Genomic DNA, 19953 nt, shown 5'->3' with positions numbered 1-19953 from the left:
ATGGATGCCAACCAAGAATCTTATACCCAGCAAAACTTACCTTCAGATTTGAAGACAAAATAAAATCCTTCCATGATAAACAAAAGTTAAAAGAATTTACAAATAGAAAGCCTACGCTACAGAATATTCTCAATAAAATATTCCATGAGGAGGAAATGAAAAACAGCAGTGTAGGTCAGCAAAGGGAGAAACTATCTTAAAGAAAAATCCACTCAAAGGAGAAACCAAGCCAAGTTAAAAACCAAAAATAAGCCCAAATGACTGGGAATACAAATCATATCTCAATAATAACCCTGAATGTTAATGGCCTGAACTCATCAATCAAAAGACATAGACTGACAGATTGGATTAAAAAGAAAGATCCAACAATATGCTGCCTGCAAGAGACTCATCTCATAGAAAGAGATACCCAAAGACTAAAGGTGAAAGGATGGGAAAAAAACATACCATGCACATGGACACAGCAAAAAAGCTGGAGTATCCATCCTCATTTCAGATAATGTGGACTTCAGGCCAAAACTAGTCAGAAGGGATAAAGAAGGTCATTTCATACTGCTTAAGGGAAGCATAAATCAGCAAGACATAACAATCATAAATATCTATGCCCCAAACATTGGCCCATTCATGTACATCAAACAAATCCTTCTTAATTCCAGGAATCAAAGAGACTCCAACACAATAATACTAGGTGACTTTACACACCTCTCTTCCCACTGGGGAGACAGACCCACAAACAAAAATTGAACAAAGAAGTCATAGATCTTAATAACACAATAATAATTTAGACTTAACAGACATTTATAGAATATACCATCCAACAAAGAGTGAATACACTTTCTTCTCAGCAGCACATGGATCCTTCTCTAAAATAGATCATATATTATGCCACAAAGCTACTGTTAGCAAATACAAGAAGATAGAGACGCTACCTTGTATTCTATCAGATAATAATGGATTGAAATTAGAAATAAATGACAGAATAAAAAAACAGAAACTATTCCAACCCCTGGAGATTAAATAATAAGCTATCAAATGATGAATGGATAACAGAAGACATCAGGGGGAAATAAAAAAATTCTTAGAGGTAAATGAGAACAAAGATATATCATATCAAAATCTCTGGGACACTATGAAAGCAGTTCTTAGAGAAAAATTTATTTCATGGAGCGCATTCAATAAAAGAAGAAAAAATCAACAAATAAACGACCTTACACTACAGCTCCAAGCCCTAGAAAAAGAAGAACAGAGCAACACCAAAAGTAGTAGAAGACAGGAAATAGTTAAAATCAGAGCTAAAATCAGTGAAATTGAAACAAAAGAAACAATTGAAAAAATTGACAAAATAAAAAGTTGGTTCTTTGAAAAAATAAACAAAATTGATAAACCCTTAGCCACACTAACAAAGAGAAGGAGAGAGAAAACTCAAATTACTAAAATTCGGAATGAACAAGGAAATATCACAACAGACACGCGTGAAATACAAAACATAATTAGAAGCTATTTTGAAAATCTATACTCCAACAAAATAGAAAATCTTGAAGACATCAACAGGTTTCTAGAGACATATGAATTACCTAAACTGAACCAGGAGGACATACATAATTTAAATAGATCAATTTTAAGTAATGAAATAGAAGAAATCATCAAAAGCCTACCAACAAAGAAAAGTCTGGGACCATATGGGTTCCTAGCTGAGTTCTACAAAACCTTTAAAGAAGAGCTCATTCGAATACTTCTCAAAGTATTCCATGAAATAGAAGAGGAGGGAAACCTCCCAAACTCATTCTATGAAGCCAATATCACCCTGATACCTAAACCAGACAGAGAAACATCAAGGAAAGAAAATTTCAGACCAATACCCTTAATGAACATTGATGCAAAAATTCCCAACAAAATTTTAGCAAATCGCATACAAAAATATATTTAAAAGGTTGTGCACCACGATCAAGTGGGTTTTATCCCAGCACTGCAAGGTTAGTTCAACATCCAGAAATCAATAAATGTAATTCACCATCAACCGACTTAAAGTCAAGAATCACATGATTATTTCGATAGATGCAGAAAAAGCATTTGATAAAATACAGCATCCCTTCATGCTCAAAACACTAGAAAAAAAATAGGGATAGTGGAAACATTCCTTAACATTGTAAAGGCCATCTATGCTAAGCCTATGGCCAATATCATCCTAAATGGAGAAAAACTGAAAGCATTCCCCCTAAAAACTGGAACAAGGCAGGGATGCCCTCTTTCACCACTTCTATTCAACATTGTCCTTGGAAACTCTAGCAAGAGCAATTAGACAGACCAAGGAAATTAAAGGGATACGAATAGGAAAAGAAGAACCCAAACTATCCCTATTTGCTGATGACATGATCATATATTTAGAGGAACCAGGAAATTCCACCAGAAAACTTTTAGAACTCATAAGTGAATTCAATAAAGTAGCAGGATGTAAGATCAATGCTCATAAATCCAATGCATTTTTATACATAAGTGATGAATCTTCAGAAAGAGAAGTTAGGAAAACTATCCCATTCACAATAGCCTCGAAAAAAATAAAATACTTGGGAATCAGTCTAACAAATGAGGTGAAAGACCTCTACAATGAGAACTACAGAACACCAAAGAAAGAAATTAAAGAACACCTTAGAAGATGGAAAGATCTCCCATGTTCTTGGATAGGCAGAATTAATATTGTCAAAATGGCCATACTACCAAAAGTGCTATACAGATTCAATGCAATTCCAATTAAAATTCCAATGATGTACCTTACAGAAATAGAGCAAGCAATCATGAAATTCATCTGGAAGAATAAGAAACCCAGAGTAGCTAAAGAAATCCTTAGCAGAAATAGTGAAGCAGGGGATATTGCAATACCAGAACTTCAACTATACTACAAAGCAATAGTAACAAAAACAGCATGGTACTGGCACCAAAATAGACAGATAGATCAATGGTACAGAATAGAGGACATGAACACAAACCCAAATAAATACAATTTTCTCATACTAGACAAAGGTGCCAAAAATATGCAATGGAGAAAAGATAGCCTCTTCAACAAATGGTGCTGGGAAAACTGGAAATCCATATGCAGCAGAATGAAACTAAACCCCTATCTCTCACCCTGCACAAAAATCAACTCAAAACGGATCAAGGACTTTGGAATCAGACCAGAGACCCTGCATCTTATAGAAGAAAAAGTAGATCCAAATCTTCAACATGTCGGCTTAGGATCAGACTTCCTTAACAGGACTCCCATAGCACAAGAAATAAAAGCAAGAATTAATAACTGGGATAGATTCAAACTAAAAAGCTTTCTCTCAGCAAAGGAAACCATCAGCAATGTGAAGAGAGAGCCTACAGAGTGGGAGAAAATCTTTGTCAATCATACTTCAGATAGAGCACTACTCTCCAGAATCTATAAAGAACTCAAAAAACTCTACACCAAGAATGCAAATAATCCAATCGACAAATGGGCTAAGGAAATGAACAGACACTTCACAGAAGAAGATCTACAAGCAATCAACAAACATATGGAAAAATGTTCAACATCTCTAGTAATAAGAGAAATGCAAATCAAAACTACATTAAGATTCCATCTCACCCCAATTAGAATGGCGATTATCAAGAATACAAGCAACAATAGGTGTTAGTGAGGATGTGGGGAAGGCACACTCATACATTGCTGGGGTTGCAAATTAACTGCAGCCACTCTGGAAAGCAATGTGGAGATTCCTTAGAAAACTTGGAATGGAACCACCATTTGACCCAGCTATCCCACTCCTTGGCCTATACCCAAAGGACTTAAAATCAGCATACTACAGAGATACAGCCACATCAATGTTCATAGCTGCTCAATTCACAATAGCCAGACTGTGGAACCAACCTAGATGCCCTTCAATTGATGAATGGATAAAGAAACTGTGGTATATATATACACTGGGATATTACTCAGCTATAAAGAAAAATAAAATTATGGCATTTGTAGGCAAATGGATGAAATTGGAGAATATCATGCTAAGTGAGATAAGCCAATCTCAGAAAAACAAAGGATGAATGATCTCACTGATAAGCGAATGATGACACATAATGGGGGTGGGTCGAGGGAGGCAAGAATGGAGAAAGGAGGGACTGAATAGAGGGAAAAGAGGGGTGGGAGAGGTAGGGGGGAGAAAAAATAACAGAATGAATCAAACACCATTACCCTATGTAAATGTATGATTACACAAATGGTATGTCTCTACTTCATGTACAAACAGAGAAACAAGATGTATTGCATTTGTTTACAATAAAAATAAAAAAGTTCAAGTCCAGACTCAGAAACTTAGTGAGACTCTGTCTCAAATTTTTTTAATTAAAAAAAAAAAAAGCCTGGGGAGGTAGCTCAGTGGTAGAGCACCCCTAGGTTCAATTCCCTAATACCACACACACACACACACACACACACACACACACACACACACACACATTATAATGACTTGCTTAATATCAGGCACAGTAGACTTCAGTAGAAGAAATATTACCAAAGTTAAAGAAGGATGTTGCTAAGGGAGAAAGGGGTCAACTCACCAAGTGGACACAAAAATCCTAAATTTGTAACACCTAACAACAGATCTTCCATCTGTGTGAGGCAACAACTGGAAATGAAAGGAGAAATAGACAAATCCCAAGTATTGTTGAAGACTACATTGAAGTTATAAAAGAACTAGAAAAGAATCAGTAAGAATGTGGAAGACCTAACATCACTATCAATGAACTTGACCTAATTGTATTTGTGTGTGGGTTTGGATGGGTGTGGCTGTGGGTGTGTTACTGACGCGTGAACCCAGGGGCTGGCCTGCAATTTAGGATCTTCCTGCCTCCCCCTCCCAAACTGCTGGTATTGCAGGCATGTACCACCAGGTTGGCAGACCTAACTGAATTTATAGTACACTCCATCCATTTGTGGGCACATGAAGTCTAACCAAGATAGACTGTATTTTCAGATGTTTGTGAAACAAACCTCAACAATCTGAAAAGAATTGAAAGTATATAAAGTATGTTCTTACCAAAATGGAGTTAAACTAGAAATGTATAACAAAAAAGAAGCCTGGACAATCCCCAAACATTCGCAAATGAAATGACTGATGGGAATATTTATTAGATCATTGTTGTTGCATGACACATAACCACCCCCTTCTCTACCATCTCACAAAGATCCTTAGTAAAATCTGTAGATAGCTCACTAATGCTTTACCCCAGGGACTAGCAAACTGTGACCATGGGCCAAATCTGGCTCTTGGTCAGTTTGCATTTGGCCTGCAAGCTAAAAGGGCATTGCCATTATGAGGCTTATAAAGGTGGAGGAGGAGCAACCGGAGTCTGAAATATTTGTCAACCCAGTTTTAACCCTATAAAATGAGAGTTAGGAGGTGTTTCTTCCTCTATTTCCTGCAAAAGGTTGTGACACATTGGCATTGTTTCTTCTTTAAATGTTTGATAAATTTCATTAGAGAAGATCTGAACTTTCTTTGTAGGAGGTTTTAAATGCGATTTTTTTGTTTGTTTGTTTTGGTACCCAGGGGTACATCACTGAACCACATGCCCAGCCATTTTTATTTTTTATTTTGAGACAGGGTCTCACTAAATTGCTAACGCTGGCCTTAAACTTACAATCCTCCTGCCTCAGCCTCCCAAGTCACTGAGATTACAGGCATGTGCCACCATGCCCAGCATTATCTTTGTTTTTTGTAAGTAATGTAGTTGTTCTTATGCTTGCTTTCACTGTTTTTCTCTTTGTCATTAGGTTTTAGAAATTTTTATAATATGTCTTTGTGTGGTTTTCTTTGTGTTTATATAGTTCGGGGTTTCTTGGATATTTAGGTTTACAGCTTCTGTCAAATTTGAATTTTTTTTCAGATTTTATTTTTTTCCAAAATCTTTCTGCCACATTCATTCTCTGTTTTTTCTGAAACTCTACACATATTTGTTAGACCGCTAATATTATCCCACATTGCACTGAGTTGGTGGTTTCAGTTTGGAGAGTTTCTTGAGCTGTGTGCATGTTTATACACATTTTCTTCTGCAACATCTAATCAAAGAGCTATTGAGCCCATTTGGTAAATATTTCACTTTGGATATTGTATTCTTTAGTTCTAGAAAAATGCAATACTTTCTTTCTTAGATTCTATAGTTCTCTTCTCATTATGTTTGTGTTTTCCCTTAAATCCTGAACATCTTTATAATAGCTCTTTTTAAAAGGTTTATACTAATTCAGATTTAGACATTTATAGACCTGGTTGCTGTAATTGATACTCTACTGGTACAGGTTGTTTTCCTGCTTCTTTGCATATTTAGTAATTTCTTATTGAATACAGCCGAGTGTTATATTATTGAGTGTCTGAATTTTGTCTTTCTTGAAGAATGCTGAGATTGGGGATGGATGGTCAGGTAGTTGCATTACTTCAGAAAAGTTAAATGCTTCCAAGGCAGTTTCCATGCTTTTAGGGTGGGCCGAGAGCAGAGGTTCTAAGTCAGGAGTGATTTTGACCCTATCCCCACCCTAGGGATATTGGCAATGTTTGGAGATTTTTTTTTTTTTAACCAGGTATTGAACTCAGGGGTACTCAACCCCTGAGCCACATCCCCAGCCCTATATTGTATTTTATTTAGAGTCGGGGTCTCACTGAGTTGATTAGCACCTCACAGTTGCAGAGGCTGGCTTTGAACTCAAGATCCTCCTGCCTCAGCCTCCCAAGCCTCTGGGATTACAGGCATGTGCCACAAATATTGCTTCAATGCACAGTTTGGCCCTCCACATCAAATAACTACACATGCACACACATGCTAATACCAATAGTGCCAAGGTTGAGAAACCCTGGTCTAGAGTACCTTTACCATAAGACTGGTTTTACCCAGTGTAATAAACTGAATGTTTGTGACCCAAAAATATTCATATGTTGAAATCCTAACTCATAATGCAATGGCACTAGAATGTGGGGAATCTGGAAAGTAAGGAGGGTATGCGGGTAGGGCCCTTGTGAGTGGGATTAGTGTCCTAATAAATAGACCCTGAAGAGTTCTCCAGCCCTCCTTCTGCCATGTGACCATGCAAGGAGAATGCAGGTTGCAACCCAGAAGAGAGCCCTCACCAGAACTCAGCATGCTGGCACCCTGATCTCAGACTTCCAGCCTCTGGAACCATGAGAAATGAATTTCTAAGTCACCCAACCCTGATACTTTCTTGTAGCCGCCTGCCCTGACCAAGGTATCCTACTACGAAGATTTCTACATATTCGACTGCGCGTCTCCACTCCTCTCTGGCCAGTTGGAACTTGAACATCCTCCAAACTGATGTGAGCTCTGGAAGTTGTTTGGCTTCCAGCTTCCTGGTAATTGTTTTTCCAGTAGTTGTTCTTCTCCTTAGTGGAGTCTTACCCAACACATGCACAGTTTACTATTTGGCCCAAATTCAAGGGAACCCCATGAAAATTGCTAGCGTTCCTTTTCTGCCTAGCTTCCTTCTCCCCAGTACTCTGTCCACAAATGGCAGTCGCCTCCACACCCGAACCCTTCCACTGAAGAGGACTCCAGGTCTGCTGGGTCCCTGCTCACCTCTGATTGTTCTGTAAGGTGACTCCAGGCAGAAAGCCCAGCTGAGCAAAGGGTTCTCCATGAATCTCTCCCAATTCTGCATGTCTTTTAAGCCAAGGCACTGCCTTTGTTCCTATCTTTTCAAGGATGTTTACATAACGAACAGCCTTGAAAGAGAGATAGTGTCTCCCGGTGGAACAAAGGGCAGGTGTGTGTACTGTCCAGTGTTCTAAAGATAATGCCCCTAGGACCAAGGCCAAATAGGCTAAGTGCCCATTGTGAATGATTCTGAGTCACTAAGTTCAGGGTTCCTCTTCTGTAATGCAGTCCACTACATGTCTACGTGTCACCTGGACCTCTTCACATCCCCCAATGAGAACTGGAAATTAAGTAATGAATACAAATGCTTATACTCTGGCCACTGCTTTTGCTATAAGTAATAAAGTCTTTGTCTCTGAGCTAGTAGTCTTTTGCCTTCTGCCAAAAATCTATGAAATAGTAGCAAGCTGACTTGTTAACTTGCAGGTAGGGTAAAATCACAGACTCCTTCACGATCGGCAACCTATTACCTTCTAGGCTCTGATCATAAGATTTGTGCCCCACACACACATAATAGATACATACATACATACATACATACATACATACATACATACGTAGATACACAGAGCCCTTCTGAAGCCTATAGTCCAGTGTGAGAAATAACGTCAAGGACAAAATAAAAGAATTAAGTATCTCTGAACCTGCCGAGTAGACAGCATGAGCAAAGTTCACCCTCCCGAGCTGAAAAAATTTATAGATAAGAAGTTATCATCGAAATTAAATGGTGGCAGACATGTCCAAGGAATCCTGTGACAGATGAATGTGGGGAGATGGCAACTAATGAGCAACAGAACGATATAGGAATGGTGGTAATACAAGGAAACAGTATCATGATGTTATAATGTAAATAATGGCTGTTCAGCAGAGAAATCCATGTCCCCTCTCCAGAGGGCCTGCTGAACTATGACATAAAAATTGGGTCATTAAACTTTTTGTTAAATGAACTTTTTAATAGCAAAAGAAAAAAAAAAGAATTATAACAGATAATGATAAGAAGGGTAATTTTAAATTGAAAGGTTAGGGGAGGCCTCTGTGAACAGGACACATTTAAACTGAGCCTGAAGGATGAGAGGGGAAAAAAAAAAAAACAGGCATATGACAAGAAAGAGAAAGCACTTTCCAAGTAGAAGGAAAGCATCTTCAAAGGTCCTGAGGCAGGGGAGAGCTTGGCACATTTGAAGAACTGAAAGAAGACAAGCATTGTCGAAGCAGTGAGTCATAGGCAGGTTGGTGCTTGGTGAGGATGAATTAATAGGCAAGGTATGAATCAAAGCTTCTCCACTCTAGCTCTTTTAGAATCTACTCCAGGAACTTGTTTAAAATATCAGTGCCCAGGCCCATCCCAGACCAATTAAATCAGAATGCTTTAGAGTGAAATTCAACCACTGATAATTTTAAAAACATGTCTAGATGACTCTCATGTGCAGCCAGAATTGAGGATCACTTGTAGCTTGACCTTGTAGATCCTTGTAAAACTCTGGGTTTCATTGAGGAGTATAGATTTGAGTTAAAGGGTAATAAAGAGTCACAAAAGAAATTTAAGTATTGAAAAGACACTAGGTTTATTTTTAAAAGGACCTCTCTGGCTGTAGTGAAAAGAACGGATTAAAGGAGGTCAGTGTTGGGAACAAGGAAATGAGGTAGGAATTTATTGAGATTGTCTAGGCAAGAGACAGCGGAGGCATGGCCTAGGGTGTGGCCATGAGAAGAGAATACTGGAAAACAAAACCGGATGAATCGAGCGAGGCCAAATCTTGAATACCAGGTTAAGGAAATTTGACTTTATCCTTTGGGTACTGAGAGCAGAGGGGTATTTGAGATTATGAGTTAGGATCACAGTCAGATGCATGTAACAAAAACATAATTCATTGTGGCTTAAACAAAGAGGTTTTTTTTTCTCACATGAGCAAGGAATCTAGAAGTGGTATCATTTGTTAAGCTGCCCAGTGAGATCAGGAGCAACATCTTGGTCTTTTCCTCATAATTGCAAAATGGTTGCTGCAGCTCCTTTTCTAATCACACTCAAGGCATAAAAGAAGGAGAACTGGAGATACCAGCCATGATTGCATCTTTTGACAGGCAACGATAAACACCAGCAGAAACTACCGCCACTTAAATTTTACTGAATGTAACTACTTGCCCCTAAGAAAATGTAGAAAAGAAAGGGCTTAGTTTTTTCCAGACTTTATCATGCAAGACAGCAAAAACTGCTACCGTTCTTTTTAAATTTTTTTAGTTGTTGATGGACCTTTATTTTATTCATTTATTTATATATGATGCTGAGAATCGAACCCAGTGCCTCACACATGCTAGGCACTCACTCTACCTCTAAATCACAACCCCAGCCCCTGCTACTTTTCTTGAACTGGGGAATAACATCCTCAAAAATGTGTCTTAGGAAGGTATAGCCTGGGGTCAACGTTAAAAGTAGAACTAAAACGGAGATCAGCTAAAAGGCTACTGCTGCAGCCAGTGAAAGAAAGAACTGAATTGAAATGAAGACTGAAGAAGTAATAAAGGACTTAATTTAAGGAATATGTCTACTCACAGCTAGGCATAGACACATGTTTCTGTGCTTTATTTGTCAATATATACCGTTTATTTTGCAAGGACAGAGACATACGCTTAATTAGCTTGCATGTGTGTGTTTTGCCTTCTTTTTCCTCTGTGGCCATGACTACAGCCTCCATTCGCTCACCCAACAATCACTGAGACCCCACTTCAAGCAAGGACCTGCCATGCACTACAGGGCAATAAAAACATGAGTGCAGCACAAATCTTACCCGCAAGACCTGAGAGGGAGGAAACTGGTTCCCACATCCTTAAAATGCAAATTAGTAAAATAAGTGTCATGAAGTTATGAAAGTTCAGAAGAGGAAGTCTTACCTTAGCCAGAGTGGGTAGCTTCCTGGAGAGGATAGCATTTGAGCTTGGTTTTAAAGAATCAATGGGAGGCTTTGGATGTAGCTCATTGGTATAGAGTTTGCCTAGCATGTGCGAAGCCCTGGGGGTTCTAATCCCTGGTACTACAAAAAAAAAAAAAAAAAATCAACAGGGTAAGGGAAGTAGGTATATGGAAATATGTATTGTACTACTACAAAGGGTGAGGTACTCTGCTAGATCCTGAACAGCTACATGTGATTGTATGTCTGTGTTTCATATATGTGTGTCTGTTTCTGAACATGTATATATTTCACTGTGTGTACATAGCTGTGTCTCACTATGTTTTAATAATTGGGTGGGTTTTTTTTGTACATTCAAGCAAAATTTTGCATGTAGGATCTACATGTAGTCAGCAGATGGCGCCACACAATCATAACTAGCAAGGAAATTTTACCTTCTTCCAGTCAAGTAGCATCTGAAATCCTATTAGGCCTTAGATCACCCTCTACTTCAATCATAAGCCTGGTTTACCATTGTATTCCCATGCCCAGTACAATACCTGATAAGTTCAAGATAATAAATATGTATAGAATAATTTGATGAAATGCTCACACAATCCATGGGCACAAAGGAGCTAGAGAGAGCCAAGGAAGGAGAGAAGTATAGAGAAGTTTGCCATCAGCAAAGACCCAACAGGAAGTGGATTTCACAGCACACTCAAAGGGGTCAAGAGGAAGGTGTGAGGGGCTGGGATTGTGGCTCAGTGGCACAGCACTTGCCCAGCAAATGCAAGGCACTGGGTTCAATTCTCAGCACTGCATACAAATAAATAAAATAAAGGTCCATTGTCAAATTAAATATATATATAATATACATATATAAATATATAATTTTTTTTCTTTAAAGAAGAAGGTGTGATAAAACAATAACCTCAGCCTTTGCTGTCACTGCAAAGGTTTCCCTTCTGTATAGGGGCCTCTGACCCTGATCCTTCTCTTCAGCTGAACTTTAGTTAGTGCCTAGACAGTTTAGGGCCTACAGGAAATGCCATCTCTTCAGGTTGGGTGCTTACAACCTGGGAAAAGAAATAAAACTTATTTTAAAATGTCAGCTAATACAGCTGAGGGAGCCCCTTCTTACCCCTCGGACTAAGCTCAAGAACAGGGCCGGATAGCTGGGCATGGTGGTGCGCACCTGTAATCCCAGCAACTCAGGAGGCTGAGGTAGAAGGACCACAAGTTCAAAGCCAGCCTCAGCAACTTAGAGAGGCCCTAAGCAAGACCATCTCAAAATTTAAAAATAAAACAAGCTGGGGATGTGGCTCAGTGGTTCTATGCCCCTGGACTCAGAGTCAGAGGAGGGTCCGGCTGAGTCTGCCCAGAGATCTTCTGACCCAGAGGACCTCTGACTTCTGGCACTTCTTTCCCAGCCCCTCCTACCCTGATCAACTTAGGTCTCAGTCTGCCATCAACCCTGCTGGGCTACCCCAATGTCTCCAGATAGTCAGAGCCCATGAGTGGGATCTCTCCCCTCCACCTTCCCCTCCCCAACGCATGGCTCTTCATTAGCCTCTCCAGGAGGAAGTAGGCCTCTGACTGCCCACAGTGACTACTGCTCACAAGAACACAGATGCCACCGTCAATACTCTCTTTACTCCCAAGGGGAAAATGAAGCTCAGTTAGTTTTGCAGCAGAAAACTTGGACCAACAAAGACCTGATGAAAGGGACCAGCCTCAGGTCAGCTGCACCCTAGAAGGAACTGGAAATATAAAACTCATTAATGATCCAGTCTAGTCATAATGGATGGGTCTGGCTGCTTCCCCTTCTCTCCCCCGTCCTCCCAATCGCCTCACTCCTTTGAGCTGCCAGCAGCGTGTGGAACTGGATCTGTCATGCCTTGCTAGTCAAGGCCTCCTCAGGGCCCTCTGAGGAATTCCACATGCCTCAGCCGGGCACTCAGGGCCCTCTGCAAAGCAGACTCTGCTCCAGCTGTTTCTCCCATCACTCCTCCATACCCACTTACACCCACACTCTCAGCTCCCTGGACGTACTCAACTTCCCTCCTCCTGCACTTAGCTAAGGCCACTCCTCCCTGGAATGTTCCCTCTCCCCATTTCCACCTGGCAAACCACCATCTGCTCTTCAAGGCCCACTTTAAATCCCATCTTCTTCCTAAGGCCTTTGGCGCTCCACCCTAATCTGACGTGGCCTCGCTGTCCTCTCTTGGCATTGTTATCCTTAGCTTACTATCTTAATGCTTTATTATCTGAACACCAATCCCTTCTACTCAACTCTAAGCTCTGCAAGGGAAAAAATCTGTTTCTTATTCATCCAGTTTCCAGCAACCTGTCTGACATGTAGCAGGTGCTCAAAAAGAGCAGAGGAGGGAGTCTATCAAAGTTCGCTGTATGTGTGGCTGTCCCTCAATGCTATCAGACATGGGTCCAGAGGACTGGGAGCCCTGAGGAGTACACAACACTGATGCTCTTTCCACTACAAGATGAAAACAATGAGCACTGCTTAGGTGCCCAGTGCCTCCTGGCTCCCACTCTACCCGCTCAGTTTCCTGGCTTCCTCAGTCCTTAAGGATTGACCACTCAAAATATCTCTCTCATCTTTCCCTCCCTTTCTCCCTTCCCTTCTTTCCCTTGTTGTCCTATAAAACACTGGAGCTCCTGCCCACAGATCCCTAGGGAGAAAAATAAAAGGACTGAGGGAACCTTCCCCCTTCTGAACATTGGGCGAGGAAGTGATTATGGAGGTCACTGTCTTGGTCAGTTCCTGTTTCTAGAGCAAAGATGCCAAAATCTGTTCCTTTTTCTCATGAAAAATGTTGAGGTTTTGACATTCAAAATTCCCAGAACCACCACTATTACTGCAGGCTGGCTACCTCTGTATGAAGGGGTTGCCAAGGCCAACTGGGCCTGGTCCTCATGGGTGAGTGTCTAAGGGCAACCCTGGAAATGACACATCATGCCCTGACCTGTCCTAGTTCCATGGGCATCCACCAGGCCTGTCTGTGGAGGAGCAAACACACTAGGACAGGTCTGGCTCAGGCCTCCCATTTCCTCCCAGGGCCTTGGAAAGGACTTACTCAGAGGAGAGTCCCTCCCCAGACCTGCATCTGGCTACTTGGAAACCCCTGGGAGGATGAAGATTTAAGCTTGAAACTTGAACTTAAGTGATATAGGTCAGTGTGGGAAACTCCATCCCTGCCCCACTTGGAGTTTGAAACCGTCCTGCCCTGGGGGTAAGCAGACACAGCTGCAGTCATTTCTTGCCCTCAGCCTTGGGCCAAGGCACTTCCTCGTGAGCTCCAGTCCCTTCCGGAATGGCTGGACTGCACTACCTCCTGTGGAATCGGACCCTTGTGAACCCCTGAGAAATGAGATGGTCCAGTTTAGAAAATATTGGAATTAGAGATGGGGTGGGTAGGATACGGAAATAGGTACATACCAACTAAGCCATTCTCAGAACCTAGAGCTAGAGAAAAGAATGAAAATTGGGGTTGGCATTAAGATTAGGACCAAGGTGTGAAGTTCAGGTGGGTCTTAGGAGGTGATGGACTGGGACCTCCTTGGTGTGCTAATAGAGAGAACATGGCAGGGTGTGGGTAGCAGGTTCTCTATGTATTCAAGAAGCAAAACTGAGCTTTCTGACAGGATTCACATCTGTCTTGCTTTTCCTCTGTTTATGCTGCCATTTGTACTATACCTGCCCAATTCCTTCCTCTTTCTACTATCTTGTCACTCAACACAATTAAGCATTGTCCTTACTGTAAGATAACCATCATGCTAGACAGTAGGCCTGCAAAAATATCTAAGGGCCAGGTAGTGGTGGTGCACGCCTGTAATCCCAGTATCTCAGGAGGCTGAGGCAGGAGGATCCCAAGTTCAAGGCCAGCCTCTTCGACTTAGTGAGACCCCGTCTGAAAAAAAAATTAATATTTTTTAAAGGACTGGAGATGTAGCTATTTAGCAAAGTGTCCCTGGGTTCAATCCCCAGTATTGCCTCCTCTCCACAAAAATATGTAAAAGCACACCAATGCCTGCTCAAGAGAGCTATTGTCTAACTTAGTGAATAAATTTATAAGCTTGTGTTCAAAATCCACTGTGAAAGGTGCAGTAATGTTTGTCAGAGGCCAATGGAAAGAGCAGATAGAGTGGGTTTCAAAGAAGACTTCACAGAGAATAAAAGACATTGGAGCAGGAAATCAGACTCACCAGCCAAAGAAGGGAAAGGGAGGCCTTCCAGATTGGAAAACGAAAAACAAAGGCAGGAGAGCATAGGTGCAGCGGTGCACAGGGTGCGCCTAGGGGTGTGAGGTAGAAGGTAAAGACTCTCAAAAGGTCATTCTTGATTGGACCAGGCATCTCACTGAAGTTTCAGGGAAGACAGAAATCCTGACTCAACCAGCCCTGTTCCAAGCAGCAAGGACCAGCCTCCTAGCAGAAGTTATTAAGGGCTCTAACTAGAGCCCTCCTCCTTCGTCGCTACTCCCCGCATCCCATTCAGCTCTCCCAACTGTCCCACCCGGAGCCCGCAGTCTCCTGAGGGACCAACCTCTCCTGTCCAAGTCAAGCCAGCTCTCTGCCTTGTTCTCAAAGCCTATATAAAGAAAGGCCAGCACAGCAAGTCCCAAGGCCTGGGCCTACATTTGTGGAAGTCAGTGGCCGGGACTTTGCAACGGCCATGACTGGGACCTACAGAGACCCCACTGCCGGGAGGAGAGCCCAGGGTCCTCAGCACCCGCCTCTACTGGGGCCCACACGAGCTGTGAGTTTTCCCACAAGACGGGCCTGACCCAGCATCAGCAGGGGCTGCGGGCCCGCTGTGCAAATGGCCCACCCAGGGGCCCTGAGCCAGAGACGGTAGGGGGCAGGAGGCTAGGCCTGGATGGGGAGTCGCTGCGGGAGCCCAGCCTGTGCCCATTCACGTGGTCCCCCTCTCGAGGTTCCGCCGGGTTCTGGAGCACCAGAGTCCGGCTGTGAGGGGTGGGAGCGCTTCCAGGGTATAAGTCCCCGAGGCAGTGCGGGAGATTGGCACCAGGCAGTCGCCCGCCCGAGGCCACCAGGGGCGCGCCCTCCGCTGCGCCCCCCGCCCTCCTCGCGGGCCGGCTGAGCCCCGCCCGCCCGAGCCCGAGCGCGGCGCCGCGGGAGGAATTCCAGCCATTTCCTCTGCGCCGCGCGGTATGTGGCCTGCTCGCTGCCCGACCGCAGCACGGCCCCGGGTGGGGGCCGCGGGCGCGGGCCAGTCACCAGCCGCGTCTGGCAGCTGCCCGGGCCTCGCGGTGCTGCTCGGGATTCCCGGCTGGCCGCCTCCTCGTCCTGAGCGACCAAACCAGCCTTTCCAGAAGCCCCGGGCCTGTGCGTTCCCGCCGGGAGCCGCCTCCTCCCCGCGCGCCTGGCCTCGCGCTTCGTCGCCCCCACCGGGCCCCCTACCCGGCCGCCGCGGAGGAGCGTGGCGGCCAGAGCGCCCCTGCGAGTCCCCTGCATCCGAATTCGAAGCTGAAGTAGACACTTGCTGTGTCGCCTCGGGGCGCGCCCCGCGACCTAGTTGCCAAGCCTTAGTTTCTCCATCTGTGAAATGGTGACCCTGGCAGAAATGCCTACCTCGTTTGTACTGCCCCGGGGTTAAACAGAAAAGGGAAATCCTGAACAAATGTTAGCGGCATTTTTGTTTTTCTAGGTCTCACTACTGCCCTTGACTTTCCACACAAGCTCTCCCTGTCCTCGGACTCTTCTCCAGCCTGGTTTGCGGGTGGAGCAGTCAGGGCGGTTCCTGCAAGTGGGCACAGTAGAGGGCCTCTTCCCGGGGCACATGCCCACGGAAGTAGGGCCGACCCTGGGGTCTTCCTAGGTTTTAAGCATTACCCTCTTCTCAATCACTAGGTTCTTGCAGGACCCAAAGGACAGTCATTTAGATTTTTTAAACGATGTTATTGCTGTCTGAGAGTGGCCAGACAGGTAGTGATTAGGGGAAACTGAAGGTGAGGACAGTAAACGTGGACTCTGTAGTTTCGTGTCTGCAAAGAGGATCGGCCACCACGCACTCTCTGGGCACCACTTTCCAAATACACATCCCCCGAGAAAAGGAACATTTTTTTCATCCTTGAACCCTTCTGAGGAGGGGTGGAGGCACCCGTGAGAGCCAGAGCTCAGGGCGACTTGGAGGGTGGGATCCATTTCCCCAGTCGCCCACACCTGCCTCACCCACGCCCACGGCCTCCGCCGATGTGACACTGCGTGGGGTTGGAAAGCCCCGAGTTTCACTAGGCCTAACCACCGACCGCTTCGCAGACGCAGCACGGAAGAGCTCTGCCAGGGTGTTTCCCTAGACAGCCTCTTGTTTTGATTTTGTAACTTCCAATCCGGCACAGTCCCAAGGCCAAGAGCAACGAGATGCGCCCCCTCATTCCCCACACACGCTAGTCACAGGCCGCAGAAATCCAGGTGGAGACAGGTCTGGAAACACAGGTGCTATAAATACCCTAGTCTGGTGGGGTGGCTGAGCTCGCAGACAGCCCCCCTCCCCCGACGCGCGCCCCTAAGCCTAGCACTTCCGGCCATCTCGGGGCAACCGGTCGGTTCCTGGCGGTGGGAGGGGCAGACTTCATCTATACCAGAGGCAGGGATTCCCTTTCTTTCCGCAGGGTCCCAGCTGGGCCTAACCTGAGCTTTTTTTTCAACTCTGGACCCAATATCCTAAACCCGAATCGCTTGCCCCTGCATCCTTTCCTTCCCCTGGTATTTTCAGAGGACCTCCAAGGGACCCAAGAAGGTTGTCTCCAAGAAATGGAGTTTGTTTGGAATCCCAGCAACTCCGGAGGCTGAGACAGGAAGATGGCAAGCTCTAGACCTGCCTCAGCAACTTGGCGAGACCCATTATTAAAATTACAAACGGGGGGGGGGGGGGGCCGCTGGGGATGTAACTTAATAACAAAGTGCCCCCGGGTTCAATCCCCAGTACCAAATTTAAAAAAAGGAAAGAAATTCAGACTGTGTCATTTGAAATGGGTGAGAGATGCTGCCAGTTGGTTGGAAGGCAACAATCTAAATCAGATTTCAAATTTTAAATAGTGATTCTAAATTATAGGTAGCATTTTTTGTGGGTGGAGGGGAGAAAAACAAACAAAAGCCAGTCTGGAGGCACAGTAGACCTAACAGAGGGGAAGAAGAAGCTGAAAATATAGGCAATGTGGGTTGGGCCCTCACCAGAAAGGAAAGTTACCCTCCCAGCAGGCTGTTTCCCACGAGATAAGTGGGACTTTATGAACTGGTTCTGCTGGGCCTGGGACTTGAGAGAATTCACTGAGAACAAAGGGTTAATGAGGTCCCACTGCCTGGGGCTAAGGAACTCCAACACAGAAATTTCCCCTAGGGTATTTAGAGACCTGATGGCTTGGGGAAGGGTAGAAGGAGTAAGACAGGTTTAAAGATGAATGAAACAGATCTGAACAATGTTCAAATGTGACTGTAAAAATAAGCTTTCACTAGATAAGTAAATCCCCATTTAAAACATAGTGGGTAAGTCTTCTAAAAATAAAGTCACATTCCTTTTCCAGTGTGGGAGCTTACTCTTTAGACACTGCTAAGGAAGCACTGTGCAAGCTCTATCGCATTAAATCCTCCTTAGAAGGTACTATTAACTTCTCATTTTACGGGTTGAAAAACTGAGAGAGGTTAATTAACTTGCCAATGAATTCACAGGTAGAGGAGAGATTTGAACTCAGGGAACTGATTTCAGAGGTCATAGTTTGATCCTATACTGTGGGATAATAAATTTGACTATTCTCTCTGAGGTGGAAGTGTGTCCCCTGCACTCCTCAGCTCTCTTTCACAATAATAATGCCTCACATTCCTCTTACAGACCTGAGCCAATGCATCCTCATTAAACTTGGTGGCTTTCCTAAGGAACCCAGGTAACTGATGCCCTAGCATATGGAAGAAACTGCCCATAGAAGCAGGATTCCAAATGGACTGGATGGAAGTCACCAAGGCCAGAGTTAGTGCCAGATCAGCCCTTCCAGTGTGTTTTCAGCACCACAGGGCAGCCCAAATGATATTTTTGCTAAAAAGTCATCATAAAAGATCCATTTGTGCTTAACAGAGCCAGATGTTAAAATATACAAGTCACTGATATTCCACCTTGGTCCATGGGCCCAGAGGACTCAATGATGATTTTATCTGGTTGTCCTCATGTTTTTTAAAAGTTGGATCAATTACCAGAAATTTTAATTTGGAAATTAAAATGTACAGAAATATCTAGATTTTTAGCTTCTCTCCCCCAAATCTGTTCACAGTCACGTGTATTCTGTAGTTCACCGCAGTCTCATCATTCCATCCCGTCTCTTTCTCCTGCCTTGCTGGGGGACCCACCCCATCTCTATCACTAAAAAGCAAAGATTCACTAAAGGGGTCACTTTCGAGTCTTCACCATTCACATCCCAATTTGATAATCTTTTCCTGGGAGCTGATAAAGGGAAATTAATTGAGGTGAGTTAAGGAGAGAAAGCATGGCTCTCCCAGACAAGGGGTCAGGCCATACCACAGCACAGCAGAGAAGATTTCTAGAGGTCTAGAAAACCACAAGATGAGAAATCGGTGTTCAGGTGGCTGTAGTGAAACTAGAGTGTGTGACAAAAACATCACCTGCTTCCCAAGAGCTGGGCATCTCATTGTACCCAGCAAACACCAGGCTTTTCTTAGCATCCTGCATCCCTTTTCCTGCCCCTCTTCTGGAAGTGTCTTGGGAAATGGACAGAGACAAAGCCTGGAGGTGATTATAAGGCTGCCGACTCAGGCTATGAGCGAGCCCAGAGGAATGGGCTTGGCTTGCAACCAGGGCAGAGCTGAGCCCAGAAGAGGAGCTGAATAAAGACCAGGTCCAAGTGATTAACCAGGGTCTGGGCAGCCAGGAATTGAAGCATGGTCTCATTCACAAAGGTGATGAGCAGCTGTGTTCTCTGAAACATGGACCACAGGAGCAAAAATCATCTTCCTCTAATTCAAAGGCTCTTCCTGCCAAAGCAGTTTATTGTGCAGGCAGAGAGCGGCAGAGTGAGGAAAGGTTTTGTATAAAGATGTGGGATAAGACAGGGGCCTTAGGAGGACCTTCCTGCCTGACTTTGGGTCTGCGTTAACTTTCCTTAAATACCTGGGAAGGTTTCAGCTCTGAATATTTGATTGAGGACATTTTTGGCAGTGGCCCATGTGACCAGGGTATCAACAGAGCCCCGGATGTGTACTCTGGGGCGGGGAGTGGGGTAAATGTGATGAAGTACTTTTAGAGAAACAGGAAGTTAAATAATCAGAGAAAGGAAAATATATTACTTGGCCTCTTTTAAAAGCAGTGGATAGTATGGTAGAGTCAGAATTGTCACAATTGGGGGACTGG

General features: G+C 43.8%; 1 protein-coding gene across 1 annotated transcript in view; it reads left to right on the top strand.

The window, feature by feature from the left end:
- The first annotated feature begins 15125 nt into the window (after positions 1-15125).
- LOC306644298 (uncharacterized protein) overlaps positions 15126-19953 on the top strand; it is a 29297-nt gene continuing 24469 nt past the window's right edge. The window contains exon 1 of the mRNA XM_079111128.1: positions 15126-15333. Coding sequence (XP_078967254.1) covers positions 15250-15333 — 84 coding nt within the window. The 5' untranslated portion in view covers positions 15126-15249. The remainder of the gene's footprint in view (positions 15334-19953) is intronic.

Source organism: Sciurus vulgaris (assembly GCF_902686455.1).
Source record: "Sciurus vulgaris genome assembly, chromosome: 14".
In the NCBI taxonomy this organism is placed as follows: domain Eukaryota; kingdom Metazoa; phylum Chordata; class Mammalia; order Rodentia; family Sciuridae; genus Sciurus; species Sciurus vulgaris.
The sequence above is the reverse complement of the archived record's forward strand: the minus strand, read 5'-3'. Positions and strand labels throughout refer to the sequence as shown.